The sequence below is a fragment of the Perissodus microlepis genome, chromosome 8 (assembly GCF_051167445.1).
Source record: "Perissodus microlepis isolate ML-2025 ecotype Zambia chromosome 8, ASM5116744v1, whole genome shotgun sequence".
Classification (NCBI taxonomy): Eukaryota; Metazoa; Chordata; class Actinopteri; order Cichliformes; family Cichlidae; genus Perissodus; species Perissodus microlepis.
The window spans coordinates 18,479,058-18,495,641 of record NC_140468.1 but is presented as its reverse complement, the minus strand read 5'-3'; the positions used below and the strand labels follow the sequence as shown (position 1 = coordinate 18,495,641).

Sequence of the window (16,584 nt, the reverse complement as noted above, 5' to 3'; positions counted from 1 at the left end):
GTGCTCTGCATCCTTTTGCCACAGAGGAGAGATAGATCAGATTCTAATGTGCTCCCGGCTCAGCCCGGGCTGACAGGGGGAACAGAGAGCCACACTGGGGACGTCTGATTACTGTCAGCCTCCATATGTCAGCACATCACTACCCTACACATACAGCAGAAGCGCACAGGCACGCTGTATATGGCTGTGCACATTTACACAAACCACAAGTGTTGACACTGAACTGTCATACTGCACAGGTACTTCTCCCTCCATGGTATGACCTTATTCAGGAAGAACGTCACATAGGGGAGACTGTCTGCAGAGGATACACGAAGGTGGAGGACTGGTTCTTGTAGCCAATTAGGGTTATCAATTACCAAGATGAGGCACAGTGAGATAAATGAGTGTTGGCAAGAGGGAGGGCCTGATTTTTTTTCTTTTTTCCCCCCTCCCTTGGACAGGCTGTTGACGTGCATGAACAAGGGAGCGGGGCAGAGAAACAGAGGGAAGAAAGGGTTTGGAAGAAGGAGGGAAAAGCACTGAGAGGGAAGCAGTTATTGAAGCGATCCAACACTGGTGAGGGCGACACTGGTGAGGGCGACACTTTGACAAGCTGCATGCGTTGCCATGGTTACATGGTTTGCCTGCGTGTCATCCCTTTCTTGCATTTACCCCTACAAACATATTGGCATTCGAGAGGCAAAGGAAAGACACAACAGGGAGGGGGGCGAGAGAGAAAAAGGCTGTAAAAAGGGGAAAGACGGCAGGAAGGAAAATAAAAATGAAGATGGATAAGAAAGAGACCAACGAGATAAGAATGAGGCGGTGCTACGATGAACTCTGGGTGTAGATGTAAAGGGAGGCGGAGCGGGAAATTATGATGGTGTCGAGGCAGACGGATCAACTGAATCGGGCTGTCTCAAGAGCAAGTGTGAGGAGGTGGACAAGACACAGGATGAAAATGTATACATGAGGAGGGTGGAGAGGAGAAGAGTGCTGACTGCAGGGAAATGATCTCAGTGTTAACCCCTGGGACCTCCATTACCTTCAGCACAGCGACTCTGACTGACCCCAGCCAAAGACTGATTTATCTGTCTGTTCCACAGGAACTCGAGGGCAAACCCTCGAGAACAGGGACAAACCACAAACCCCCAGCTGTGACACGGATACAGACGGCAGTGCTGAAACATGGTTCAGCCATAACATTAAAACCACTGACAGATAACGTGAATTAACATTGATCATTTTGTTGTGAAAACCTCGAGACCTGGCATTCACGTGGACGTTACTTTGTCACGTTCAGAGCCTGCTTCATGGATGCTCATCTTCACAACCCAGAGGACGCAAAGGATCTACTATTAACGTGTGTCAGACACTGAAGGACACCCTCGAGAGGGTCTGCATCCAGAGCTGTTTAGGGGTTACAAGAGGGACGAATACAATAGGGCAGTCGGTTTAAATGCTGTGTAAAACTGGTGTATAATCTTACATGCAGAACACATGACACTGACAGTTGCTCTGTAGCACTAATGGAGCTGTAGCTAACACTGCAGTGACATTATCAAGGGCAGAAAGCAGAGATGATTAAACTGTCTACAGCTTGTATCCATCCACTTTAATCTTTACTTCTTTTTGGGCTCTTTGATCTAAAGAAAATTATTCAACAACAATACTGATGACTGATTGATTAAAGTACACAAAAGCTCTTAATTTTGGACTGTGGATCTGACAATAAAAAGCACAACAAGGATTCTATTTTCTGATGAATACCGCTTTTAGTTTTCAAAATGTGTTCAGTAGTATAAACTTTAAGAGAAAACAACCCCTTGCTCCCCTGGTCTGTGACCTAAGAAGACACTTTCCTGATGAGTTTGTTGTCTCAAGTTTTACAAAATACTGCATGATCTTCATTTTATAAATTATTGTCAAAAAGCAGGATAAAGAAAAACACTTTCAAGAGTGGATTTACAAGTCTCTATCGAGCAGATTTGAACAAATTAGTTTCTAAGTCTAATTAGCCCCTAGGGATGGGTACGGGTATCCGGTATCTGTTCTGACATAAACGGTAGTTTAGAAAAGCAGCGCACATTTCGGTGCTTCATTTCGGTGCTTTTTTTTCCTGAGATGTCATACACTTTGGATTCTAGCCAATCATTTTACCTTTGCAAGCGTAGTAGGCGGGCCCAGGTACGTACGTTCTTTTAGAGCAGAGCTACAGATTAAAAATGCCCAAAGCGAAGCGGTCAAAAGTCTGGCTGTACTTCACAGCAAAAGATGCAAACTCAGCAGCCTGCAAGAAGTGCTTTAAGCTGATACTGTGCAAAGGAGGTAACTCCTCGAATCTGATGAAACACCTGGCGACGCATAGCGTTTTTTTAAAAGCCGAGAAATGCACCGTATTTGATCGCTTGCTGCGAGACCTCACACCGAGCACATCTACTGCGGGTGTGGTGCCTGTTATCGGCCCGGAGTTAGCAACATCCCCTAAGAACCTGAAGAGGAGAGTCCTGGCCCCTAGCCCTGCCAGTGTAGCAGAAATGATGACGGATGATGATGGCAGCAGCAGCCATTCTTCTCTGCGTGAGTAGCTTAATGTTGTTCGTGTGTAATTTACGTTGAGTAGGCTAACCACGTTATTACATTAATGCATGTAAGGTGAACTAGCAAACATCATCATAGCTACATGCGGCTGTCTTCTTGTTTGATGGCAGATACTCCCTTCACCCTGGCCAAAAAGGCTAAAATGACCAAAGAAAAAGAGGGAAACAGCTAAACATGAGAGGTTTTTGGACAAAGTTTGTGTTTTTTTTCCCATTGTTTAAGCACTGCTTCCAACTAAGAGTGATACCATATATGCCCTATAGCTGCAGAAAAGGCTAACATTGTTATCTTTTTACAAAAAAACAGCTAAACATGAGAGGTTTTAGGACAAAGTTTGTGTTCTTGATTCTTTACGCACCGGTTTGAGCACCGTTTAAGCACCGGCACTGTTTCAAAAGTACCGGTTTGGTACAGGTATCGGATAAAACCTAAACAATACCCATCCCTATTAGCCCCACACTAGTCATTTTTGTAGTTTCATAATGTGACTTAAGTAACCAGTGTCTTTATGTACGTGTCCATCTTTTATATACAGGCTATGCACAGTAGCTACAAGTACTAAATGAATGGTTGCTTGATAAATAGCATTTAGTCATTGGAAGGATAGTGGTTTCAGTAACGCCTAACTAACAGGAACGTAGCAGCACTGCTGGTGTGGCTCCCTGGTACACACTCAGTGACACAATGCTAACCCTGTGGCACGGAGCCAAAAAAAAGACAGTCCACTTTGGTGTCTGTGAACAAGAGCACCAAGCTTGAACGCTGCTGTGGCATTTACAGGGCAAAGCGTATTTGCATCACATCAGATTAAAAAAAACAACAAAACCCTCTGAATTGTCTCTGCTGCCCTCGGGATGCACTGGTGTTCACCAACAACTGGGCCACTGACTCCATAATTATCACAATGCTTGTTCTGCTGTGCTATTAATATCAGAGTGTTTTTAAACTTTACCGCTCTAGTGCTGCGACGGCCTAAGATCTAAATCGCGCCCAAACGGTGCAAACGGTCATCGGACTCCACTTTCTCATGTTAAGACAATGCAAACACAGGGAATTTCAATTTCAAATACAGCTGAATACAAAGAAGAAGAAAAAAGAGTGGTGGACAGAAATGTGTCAGAAAAGCATTCAGAACTCCAAGGCCTTATGGGTGAGATCTAAATACGATTAGACCTGAATGCTTTCGTGGCTGAACGCTGCCAACCATCAAGTTACCTTATCAGGGACACTAGAATAGAAAGGCCACCGTAAGCACGCGTTTATGTGTGAGGCTGCATAGGCCAGAAATAGCCCACGCTCAGCACTACAACCTCCTGCAGACAAAGACTAATAAACTCATGTTTCTACGGTTTCGCTCGCCGCCTTCTCCCCCTGCAGCATTTTCACGTGGTTCAGTCTGACAGACCCGCAACAACCCCTCTCTTCAGACCTGCAGTCCTCACATATGCATAAGACGTCAAGTCTCCACCTATAGTGGTTTCGGAAGACTTCACTGAAACTCCCAAATGCTTAAACTCTACAGCAACTAAAAGATGCTCGATCTGAGGATCTATCAGGCCAAGTTTGCCTCAGTTTTCCAGCGGCAGTGAAATGAATGATGCATAATTGCAACATTCCTGGTTTGGACCTATCCCTCCAACATATACCTTTTATTTGCCCGTTGACTTGATTGTCTGATAAATGCATCACTCTAAAACAAAGGGAAATAGCATTCAAATTATATCCAAATCTATTTTTCTTTAAAAGTAAAAGACGGCAGATTCGGCATGCTAGACAGCGGAAAAACTAAGAGGCGACAGTGACTGCATGATCATCTCCCTTTACATCCGACTACAGTTAAAATACCCTTGAGAGAAGCACTTGATCTCCAGGTGTACTTGTAGATTTGCTTAGAAGCTGGCAGGATATTGCTGTTGTTGTGGAAAGCCTCCAGTGAATGTGACAAGAGAAATCTGGAGGGCAGAGCTGCATCAACATGAGGCATGTTCAGCAAAACATTTTCCTGGATAAAGATGAGGGAGGAAAGTGCTCCATGTTTAGGCAGGCAGAAGGCTTTGTAAAAAACAAAAAACAAAAAAACCCCAAGCTTTCCTGCTCTCCGTCCAAATGCTGTTGGCAGATTTCACCTCATTTTAGTTTAATTAGAGAGACCTTTTCCAAATCAAAGGCCGCCGCATGGAGTCCCAAAGGTGGAGAAAGCCTGTCGTCAGCCAGTGTGAATGATTTTGGTCTAGACTTGAGCTTAACAGAAATGCTCAGTGGCCTTGCAAACTGGCTGTATGCAAATACTGGCCCAAGCAAAAACAAAAAACATAAACCCCCCAATCAATAAAACAACTAGTAATTTACAGTGTGGAAATATTGGCTTTGTCCTCCGGCTAAAGACCTGTTACACTGAAAATGGATATTGACAGAGATTAGTCAGCCTCACACTGCAAAGTATCTGTGAAGGAATATGAACTGTGGCTAAATCACTAATGTATTTAATCTTAAATCGCGTATACAGTGCATGACTCACCGGTGCCACCACACTGCATCTTTTCAAATAACCCACACAGGCTTTTTCCAATTACTTTAAAAATCACACGCATTCATAAAAAACGCAATCACAAACACACACGCATCCTAAGTACAAAGTCTAGATGTGTGTGTCTGCGAGGCAGTTTACTGTGTAAGCACTTTAATGTTAACATGTTTGCAGTCCCTTGAGTCAATATGTTGCAGATGAGCCACTCGTGACCCGCCTAGACTCTGCAGCACACAATCAATTTCTTCCTTCTTGGACATAATGACTGTCCATACACCCTGACAATCAGTGAACGCCCCCAGTGGGCCGGGTTCTCATTAAAAACAGAAGACATGCTAGTTAAAAAACAGACATCAAAATCCAGTTGAACGTCTGCCTTCAAGCAGCCCAACCCAAGCGTGCACACGATTTTTTGGTTGAAACCATTTTGGTTTTGGTAAATTTGGAGATGGCAGACCAAAGATAAATATGACTGAAGAGTAAATATGGCAGCTTGGCTTGAGGACAGATGTCAAGAGGCACATTTTTCACTGGCCTAAATATAGTCACAAACCCTGTGTTTCAACTTGGCAAGAACCTCCAACATGGCTGGGGACAAAAAAAAGAAAGGTGGAAAAGTTTAAAAACAGACACTGTTATTTGGCCTTAAAGGGGAAAAAATGACATATATATTTATATAAAACCAGGGCTTCAGGGAAACTGTCTCACTGTCTCAGAAATAAAATGTTAAATAATCCTGCAAACTCAAAACCCTCGGGTGTTAATATTGGGTGTGTGGCAAGTGCAGCAACTCAACCTAAACTGCAGGAAAAACAAACACAACCATAGACATGCAGAAGGATTGCTGCAGCATTTACAGTTGACCAAAAGACTAAAAACCATCCTTCATTTAGAGAACACAGCGATCTGTCTATCCAAGCATCCATGCATTCAGTATATTCAGTATCCATCCATCAGCACACACATCTCCTTCAGAATTCCTTCTATAGACCGTGACACGATGGTCTGCCTCCTGCTGTGGCTCAAGATCTGACCTCACATTCTTGTGGCCAACATCGCTCCGAGACGCTTTCATTTGTGCCCGTGCACGCACAGTCCCTGCTATCAATCCCAACATCAGTTCTCAGCACAGCCTCCATGTCTCAGTCCCTGGGTAGACGGCGAGGTGGCCGGGATCCTGTAACCATAGAAACCTCTGCCGCTGCTTCCTTGCTTACCTGCTCTTGTATGAGCTGAAACAGGGAGCTTCTATCCATATACTGGCCAGGGAGGTGAGAGGAGCCGCCGAGGACAAGGGCATAGGGAGGAGCGAGAGAGAGGAGTGGTGGTCTGGTTGGAAAAGATGGGAGAAGGTGGAGGGGGGAGATACGGTTAGGTAGCCGCTGGTGCCTAAATAGTAGCGTCAGGCCGTTTCGTTACTGCCGTGCTTCCCCCCCCCCTTTTCCTGTTAATGGTCCCTGGGTTTTCTTGCTAGTGGCGTCGCCGGGGTGATAAACGGGGGTGCTGAGTGCTCGTCGGGTGGTGCAAATGGACTGTGACTCTGCTCCGTGTCAGTACAGCGTGGCGCGGTGGTAAACCCAGCTTCAGCACACGACAGGCAGGCACGCAAGGCAGATCCAGCAGCTCTCATTCACTCTCCTCCTCCTTCTTGCTCTCCTCTATCCCATTGCACTGACTGCTACCTCTCTCTCCTGCTCTCCCTCTCTCTCTCACCCCTCTCCTCTCTCTCTCTCTCTCACACACACACACACACACACTCACACACACTGCACCGCCTGCATACCAATGAGGCAGAGGAGGGAGGCGGCCTCTCGCTTCCAATTGCAGAAGGGGAAGGAGTGGCCAGGGGCTGCGGCTCCTCTCCTCACTACAAGTAAGGCGTCTTGGGGAAGGAGGAGAGGATGGGTTCCACTGCGGCTTTGCGCTTACTACTGCTACAGACACCCCCACCCACACACATGCACACACACGCACACACAGACACATGTCTGGTCTGTTACATTCATAGATACACAAACCCACACAGTGTAAACAAGACAAAAGCTACTAATACACAGACATATGGTAAAATACTATCCATGTTGTGTCTGTCAATTTCAGTCACACACAAGATGTGTTGCATAAAGGATCACAAGGAAAAAGATCTACTGATACCACTGATCAAAACTTAGCTGTTCTGCAGCCCTTTACGTCTTTGTTCTAATTATAATCTCTGGCACATTAGCTCGTTGTAAGGACTGCTCTAATGATCAAACGGACTCCCACCTCCAACGCACACAAACATGAAATTGAATCAGACAGCTTGGCTGGCTCACTGATCGTCCACTGAGCTCAGACGAATACCACAACAACAATAACACCGACCCAGAACCCTCAACAGTTCATTAAGTAATATCAGAACAACGGTTCAATCTACAACACCTGACAGGTAATAAAGAGACTGGTTGCGGGGAGGAGAACATAAAAATAGCTGAAGTTGTTAGCGCTCAGGTGGGCGTCAGTCCTTTCTTGAGATCGTTTAGAAGGTGTTTTCTTCCTGCACAAATCCACAGAGACCCCTCCTCCTCAGGACAATGGTGATAATGGCAGTGTAATGTAAATCTCAGTTTTATTTTATTTTTTTAAACCCATCTCCAGTGGAGCACAGTGACAAGGCTGTGACTCAGGGACCGCTTCAGCTAACAGATAATGGGTGAAGCGGCGATGTTTAATGTCTTCTGTGTAACTCACAGTACCTCTGCTTGCTGAAACGATTGCAGTGATTGCACCACATGTTTGGACCTTTCTCTTCATATAGATGCAAAGTGGTTTATAAGTTCTCTTCAATGTGAGAAAGGAATAAATAAAATGTATATATACCTCATTACAAGGACAGTATTGTCTTGTGCTTTATTGGGTCAGATGGAGCCTGCGAGCTATACAAAGCCATAAGTAACTGCCGTATTTATTCTAATGGTTTTGGCCTGGGCCACAGTGAATATGGCATAGCTCCCAGACCTTCCCTTTGTCACCTCCCATTATGCCAGTCTGACACTCCTGTTTGAACAAAACCTTAATAATTACCCTCCAAGTCTTTGGAGATGACAGGATTCCATTTTTCCCTCCCTGACTGAAGTCACGCCATGAGGTTCTTTGTTCGACTACTAATCAATGTTAAGAATTAATTTGTCTCCAATACTCGGTAGTTGTGAGCCTGAATACGACCGAGCTAATTACGAGGTCACTGCTGGAGGATCTGCAAACTGCAATGAGCGAGACAGATTGAAAAAGCTGCCAAAATGAACCTGGATTCAACTGTTGCCTTGGTAACCTCAAAGGACTTCCATCAAACAATGATAGACAAGTAAAAAAATACATATCCGGTGCGGTAAGAAAAACAGCAGAGAACCCTCCTAAGAGAAACGCCCAGACTTTGGAAAACTGAAAACAAAAGGTGAATTTAATGTAGTCTTCATGAGATTTCTTAGCATAGAAATCCAAAATTAAACACATACCGCACTATTGAGCCACACTACGTCAAGTCAAATGCCCTCTATGGAACAAAATGGCACTTGATGCAAGTAAACAGCATTTTCAGCGGTGTAAATAACATGCCAACAAGGCTCACGGCCCCACCAAAGGTCAAACAAGCATCATTGTTGCCATTAAACCGAAACCAAGTGACATTAGTCGACCCAAAGAAAGTCCAGTCTTCGACTGCCTGAAGCATCGCCAACTGAACGAGCCCGACTAAACCCTTCACCTCTGGTGGATGGATGCAGACGGCAGGATGAGCCCAGGCAGACCTGCTCCTCTTTAACAAGCCCTGAGAGCTGCAGACAAAACACTGGTGTAGCCTCTGCGTGAGAATGGGGAGAGAATAACAAGGCCATTCAGGGAAGGCAGAAATGCACATTAATTAGACCACCAGTCTACACTCTTCCTCACCAGCTTAACGACCTGCAGCTCCATAAGGCAGGTGTTTGTGAGAATAGCTGTCCTTCACTGAAAGTGCGGGAAGATGAAGCTATAAATGAATGCCTTAAAAGGTCTGAATTCAGTGTGCTTAATTGTACACAGCCTGCACTAGCATTAATAGCACGAGAGGTGGATACGTCTGTTTACAAAGCAGAGACTCCAAACTATGGATTCATTTTAAACAGGGTGGGGAAAAAAATCATTGTTTATCTTAAACAATCTTTAAAAGACTTTTGTTAAATCTCGTTCAAATCTTTATTAAATCTAATTGATATTCAGACCTGCTGCTCAGTCTGGACTGAAAATAAGGCTCTGTTAACAATGCAGTTTGGATTGTTGCAGCAATGTGAGGTTCTACACAGATTTGATTTTATTTTTTTAAAGCACTTGGCTTTAATAACACAGCATCTGGGAAGAGGCAGCTGTCACATGTCTGCTGTGGAGTAAATTATTTTACAACACAACCGAGCAAGGTTTGATTGGCTAAATCTAGAGTTTTCATAACTGAAGACGAAGTTATTGGAGATCAGATCCTTAGGTTTAAATTGAACTTCATATGTAAGGAATCTACAACCAGTTTGAAAGTTACACTTCACCCTATAAACACACTGTGTTAAAAGCTGGAGTACACGCAGTCATGAGGTTTTTGTATTTGTTTCATTACTCTAAGTAAGGAGCCACTATTTCACAAAATAACGCTTAAAACCCCCCAAAACAAACAATTTGCCATCTCAGTGTTTGAAAGACGTCCGTTAAACAAAAGAGGCAGAAAAATCCGTTTTGCCTTTTGTTTTGTTCCCTTTGTGGAGATGTTTGTTATGATGTGTCATGTGTCATGCCTAGTATACCATTTCACACAAAACGCTTAAACACTCCAGTCAATCAAAAGCTTCCACAGTCACTCGTGAATGCCCCGATATTGCATACTGCTTCAAGATGATACACTATACCTCTTGAGCCTTTGTTTACCTCGCTGTACCTCATATTCAGTAAAGTAAAACATCTCAGCCAGACTCATCGATTCCTGGCCCCGTCTATGAAGAGTATAAACCGCGCTGCACAAAGCAATAACAAGAAATTACCTCGTGAAATCTTATTTGTCTGGTTTGTTGAAAGGGGAGTAGTGGGAAGGAGACACATCGACACCTGAGGATGTTTCTGTGTGGACGCTCAGCTGGAGCGCTGTCCGGTGCGCGCTGGGAAACATTCCTAGAAAACAACCAGGGGGAAGAGAAAGTTTGTGAATTCACTGAGAGAAAAGAGACAATAAACTCAGGGAGAGTGGCTGGTCTGAAAGTTGTTTTGGAGTGAAAATATAATCCAGTCTGCACAATATAATGAACGCTCAGCATGCTGCCGATGTGCTTGATCTCAGCATTTAAGTGTTGCTCTATTGTTTTCTAATCTAATCTTCTGTAAATTAAGGACACGGCTTGTTCCAGGAGGGGGTTTTCTAATAACCCGTTAGCCTCCGCTAATCACAAGGATTAAAATAGATGAGGGGCTTCACACTCAAGCCACTGAATGTCAAGCAGCAGGTATTGTGCAATAGAGGGAATCACCCACATGATAAAAAAAATAAAGAAAAATGGCAGAAAAATGAATCAGGTCAATGAATGACACAGTTTTAATCCAAACTGCTCTACTTAGAAGATTTCTTGGGGACATAAAACAGAAGAGGAGGGGAAGAGGAAGGAGAGAGTCAGAGGAAGGAGGCAGAAATTGGAGGGAAATGAGGAGGGGGGGGGGAGCAGAGGGGAAAATTACTAAAAAGAGGACTGTATTATATATTCTATAATCTCCGCCAACTCTGATTCATTTTATAGGAGGGCACTAATTACTAGTAAGCTCCACAATACTCTCTTTCTCTCTCTCTCTCTCTCGCACACACACACACACACACGAAAACATGAAGTGCAGATTAGACCCAAATTTTGTTTTCAGTGCTACAAATGTGGTGTAAAAATCTGATTTTCCGAGGATCTTCTCATTGATAGGATTGGGAGTCATGGAGAGACCTCTGCTGTTTAAGGCTGCAGTTGCATCATCTGAATCCAACCTTGTCCTCCACGTGCTTTCATGTGTTTTACACATGAAGTACAGCGATTAAAGTTTTAGGCCCTACAGATGTAAATATTTCTATTCAATGTGCTGCACTGCTCTGACCATCAGAGTCATAAAGAGCCGTCTTCAGCGAACAAGAAGAAGAGGGGGTCATAAAGATGCCCCACAAAGCCGTATCCTCCGTAACCGTAACCACCAGTGATCAGACTAAATACTGATTATTATTGGTGGTATAAAACAAAACATCTGGGCAGAACTGCAAATGAACAAAACAACCCAAGTGTCTCTACTGCCTGCATTTATTTTTTCTTTTTCAACCATTTACTTTCATCATCATCTGACACAAGCATACATTTATGACACAGCTTTTGTAATTTGAATTCCCCTCAAGTCAGTGATTATGTTGATAGATGCCAAATGACACAATTTCTAGGTGTGTTTAAAATGCTGCTGCCCTCTGTTGGTAGAAAATCAGCACCTCAAGACACCAGAACTGCACTCTGTGCAAAACTCTTCTCCCAGATTTTTTTGAAAAACAGTTTGCAAAATATTCTGGTAGCACAGGAAAAGCGAAAAACAATCAATCAAATTTTAGTTTTTATAGGAGATGTTGAAATAAAACCATGAAACTAATGGGAGAAAGACCAAAACGCAAAAACAAAAATAACCCCAGACGAACCAAAGAAAAGTTTAATTAAAATGAAGTTGACACACATTACACAGCTCAGAGTTAGTGTCTGACTGCTGCAGCAGCTTGTTTTGCTCATGTTCTCTACCTACTGTAAGTCCCAGTGTATTAAAGGGGCAAAGGCTAAAGTCAGGATTAGAGCTAAATTCAGCATTCTTTACGAGTGCCAGTGTCAATCAGATGTGACAGCATATAACCAAAATATCACTATAAGTGTTTGATTACAAACTAAATGCTGCTCTGGTTTAGTTTTATTGCTACTGAGAAAGAGAGAGAGAGACACTGCAGGTGAATTACATTTTTAATAACAGTTATCACTTTGGCTCTTCCCCAGTTAAGAATCATTTCCTGTTATATTGTAAGTTCTTTGAATGTTTGTTGCAAATTAGCAACTGCTCAAAATTCTTGTTTCAGATTTCCACAAACGGGAAAAGCCAGAAAAAGCACATTTTTGCCATTTTTAAGGGGGGAAAAAAGTTCTGTTAGTCAGGCTCTGGATGACATAAAAACAAACCCGACTGTAAAACATTCATAACACAGACAGAATTTAGACTTTTAAATGCAAGTTGCCAATGCTGCATTTGTATATTTGACAAAGTCAGTGTACACTCGTGGGCCACTTTATTAAGTACGCCTTGCTAGTACCTGATTGTACCTATAGAACTGCTTTAATTCTTCATGGTGTAGTTTGAACAAGGTGCTGTGATGTTTAAATGATGCTCAGCTTGTTGTAAGGGGCACAAATATATCCCCCACACCATTACAGCACCACCAGCCTGAACTGTTGATACAACTGCAAATTTGCAAAGTGCCCAAACGACCCATTCACTGCAGATAAAGACTTAAACTTATTATTGGAACTATTTCTTTCAGGTAGTATGGAACAGGATTTTGCCTGTGCCATCTCACCTTAATACGATAACTTTAGTTTACTGAAAGAGCTCCAGATGGCTGCTTGATCATCTTTTGGCTCAGCACTTCAGTTAAAAAAAACCCAAAAACAATCTTTCAACTGTCAGCTGACAATACCTCACCAAAGCCTCTGCTGGTGTGACTGACAGCTCGCAGGTGCTCTGACACACTGTGTCCAGTGAGCAGCCTGTTATACGAGAGGTAGTTTGACAGCTGACATTGTGGAAATAGTTAACTACTCTACATACCAAAATGACAGAGGGCGTTTTTGAAGAGACGCTCACAAAGAACCTCTTGGTGCGATGCGAACTGACGGCCTCTGTTGATTCGGATGCGCAGCAGTCAGCGCAGCACTTGGCCGTTGACACCTGCTCCGACATCGAAGCGATGACACAGCTGTCAAAACCAGAACACACACTTAGACTTCGACGGAGAGCACACACACCCAGCTGGCCTGAAGACAACAATATTAAAACCACTGGAGTGTCAAAAAGCTGTTCTCACTTTCTCAGCAAGGCCTAGCGTCACCGTGGTAAAGGTCTAATCTCACAGAAAGCTGTGACAGCGTAAATGACAGTTGAACTAAACAATGTCCACCTCAGATCCATAACTGGCATTTTGAGCCTGAACAGGGATAAAATTATGATATACAGTCCAGACAGTAACAATTTGGGCAGTTGCACATTTTTGTCACTCTTCGGGCCCTCTACTGCATCACAGTTCAAATCAACCTGAGAGATTTGACTCTCAGCACAAACTGAAGGACAGATAACTTGTCATACAGACAGTGCCAAAGTAGTGAGACACGTCATAAACAGCATAAACAGAATCATTTTATGCATGCACCAAGCTGACACACGCTAGAGGTGGTCATATAGTGATTGGAGATTTGTGGGTGTATCCCTGGCTCCTCCGGCCTGAATGCCAAAAGTATCCTTGGGCAAGATACTGAACCCTGATCTGCTCTCCGATGTGTTCATCAGAGTGTGAATGCTGGATAGAAAGCACTTAGGTGTGGAAAACAGTGTGTGTGAATGGGTGCATGCATAAAGAGCTTTGAGTGCTCAGGTAGAGTAGAAAAGAACTCCATAAGTCCATTTCCCTTAAGTGAGCAAAAACAAACTACTTTCGGCTGCTCCACAGCAGGTCGATCTGCATGTTTGATTTGGCAGATTTTTGCTCCGGATAGACTTCCTGATGCAACCAGATTAAGCAAAAATGACCAAATATTTCACAATTTCATCCTAAAAACCTCTTTGGTTGCTTTGGCTGTGAGTGGGGGAGTTTTGATTAATCTAAGAATTCATCTTGTTGCTTCCATCAGCTGTGAAATCACAGGCAGATGCCACTGGGCCACTTCTATTGTCAGCTTTATTAACCCAACCCAGGAAAGAAGCACCACCATGTTTGACAGAACAGCTTCATATGAACTCTTCTCATTTCTTTGTGGATGTTTGTGATTTACGCTCAGTTTTTTTTTTTTGCTTCTAAGGCTTACCAGGGGCTTACATTTTATAGATCCACAGAGGATCTGATAATCAGTACCGCAGCTGTGATCCACAGCAGCGTGAACCAACACAGAAATGACACACAGCGAACCAAACGCACATTTGTCAGCCAAGTGTCCGATTACTACTGGAGACTTGCCATATTGCCACTATGTGCTGAAACATGGCACAAATGGTTCTTTCAAATAAAACCAGCCAGACTAAAGCCCAGACTTGGCAGTTTGAAAGATTTAACTGGTGAACTTTTAAAGAAGCTGAAGCACAAAGCCTGCAGAAGAACAAAAATGTGCTGCTGCACAAACACTAAATGGCTGGCCTGCATTCAAGTCTATCATAAAGCAATGCAAAACAGCAGATTTTAAGTAAAGTGGATTTATTGGAAGGTGCAAGTGTTAAAAGATTAACACGCTTCATTTCGTATTCAGCCTTGATTTGCCCTTTTCTAGCATGGATAAATTATACAGTGTACAAGGATCTGTGTTTAATATTTAGGTTATTCTGGAAGCAATGTTACACTAGCTCACATGCAGATCATGGTACAGACCATCAATTGACATACTGTGTGAAAGAGATGATCTTGACAGGTAACAGCTCTGGTTTTTGTTCAGTGTTTAGCAGGAATGGGGAAAAATATTCACAAAGCATAATATTGTGAAATTTTGTTTGTCAGTACTATATCGATACAAGGACACCAAATATCAATATTTTATTAAATATATTAAAATACAACCAAGACAGCTCATACTGCCCGATGGGAGGTGAGCTTTCTGCACTAGTCTGACTTGGACTGACTGCAATCACTCAGAGAAAGACTGTCAAAGGTTTGCAAATAATAAATAATTTGTCTAATTTATAAATGCAGACAAATTGCCGACATGTTGGCATTAGTCTGAATGAGTCCCCGTCAATGAGCACAACTAGAGGGGACAGGCTGCCAGCTGATTCTGGCATATTCTGGTTATATTCCTTTTTTAAAAAAATTATTATTATTTAGAATTTACCAAAAATATACATTTTTTTAATAGGGAGCCAGACTCAAAATGCCACATAACAGCTTGGTCACTTTATCCACGTATAAAACAAGTATAAACAACCAAACAAGAGTTCATCCCAATTAAAGGGAAGTTGTATACTAAGAATTGTCTATCGAAACCCAGTTCCCTTATCATAAAACATACAGTATACTGTTAAGCCTTGTCCTGCCCAGTTTTCATAACTTGCATCTACTTTATTAGGTAAAAAATCAAGATCATAAGCGCACCATCTTGAGGTCCTATCCTCTTCATTCCAATCATTCTTGTTAAGAAATTGTAACCAGACTTTTAGAGACAACTAACTGGTTATATTCCTGTGGTACAGGAAGACCGCTGAGCACAAATGGAACAGTTAAATGTAAATTTCAGTCTGTGTGGACAACAACAGATGTGTGATTTTGACCATTTATCACAGTTAACTGCTGTATTATCAGAAACAGATTGCATGTCATTTCCAACTTGACCGCATTCATGCAAAGACTAATAGACTGACTCAGTCTTATGGCAACATTTACGGCCAATTTTAATGACAATGTTGATTTACTTAACAATCTCATTTTGCTAAAATAAATAAGTGATAACTGAATTTCTTTTATTGGATAAAACATATACTGACAGAGTTTAACTTTGCGGACATAATTTGCAATATTATTTTTATAATTGTTGCAATACTCGTTTCTAATTATTGCAAAATGTTAAAAACTGCCATATCATATGATGAGTGTTATGATATGTCGTATCATTGGATGTCTGGCGATTCCCACCTCTGCTGTTTAAGAGGTGGTGTAGTCATCCGTTTTATTATCATAGTTGTAGATATGGATTCTGAGACTAACTGTTGGCAGCTAAACAAATTTGGAGCAAGCCTTTTACATCCCTCTCGCTTCCAACTTTATGCTCAAAACGTATCCATAGAGAGATTTTCCCGTCACACATTTTAGTTTAAAACAGTCCTTTTACTGTAACTGACTGGAAACTCTTCCACATAGAATAATCTCACTAGATATACATGAGGTAAAATATGACAAATTACTCAAACAATGCTCAATGCTGCTCAAACAATGAGGGAAATTGTTTGTGTGGTGTATTTATGAGACCGTAACAAAACCAGTTTTACAAATACTGAATTTAAAGCAGTGCTCTTTTAAACGTAACACACACGTAACACACAAGACATCTGATCAACTTCTCTGATAGGCAGCACAATGAGGCCTTCAGAAGCAAAATAGTGGATGATGTTACCCAGAATGCTTTGGACCAGCGGACAGGACGAGACTTGAGATGGTTTACTTCAGCTAAAATTACAAACTG

At 42.5% G+C, this 16,584-nt stretch overlaps 1 protein-coding gene across 2 annotated transcripts in view; it reads right to left on the bottom strand.

Moving 5' to 3' along the window:
• Nucleotides 1–6,835, bottom strand: part of rhbdl1 (rhomboid, veinlet-like 1 (Drosophila)) — a 51,609-nt gene extending 44,774 nt beyond the window's left edge. Inside the window, exon 1 of one of the 2 annotated variants that reach the window (XM_084937947.1) lies at nt 6,328–6,835. In XM_084937947.1, the coding sequence (XP_084794073.1) occupies nt 6,328–6,366 (39 nt within the window). In that variant the 5' untranslated portion in view covers nt 6,367–6,835. Of the gene's footprint in view, nt 1–6,144; nt 6,307–6,327 lie in introns of those variants that run through there. The other variant, XM_084937946.1, reaches the window with a different exon arrangement.
• Between the last annotated feature and the right edge of the window lie 9,749 nt (nt 6,836–16,584).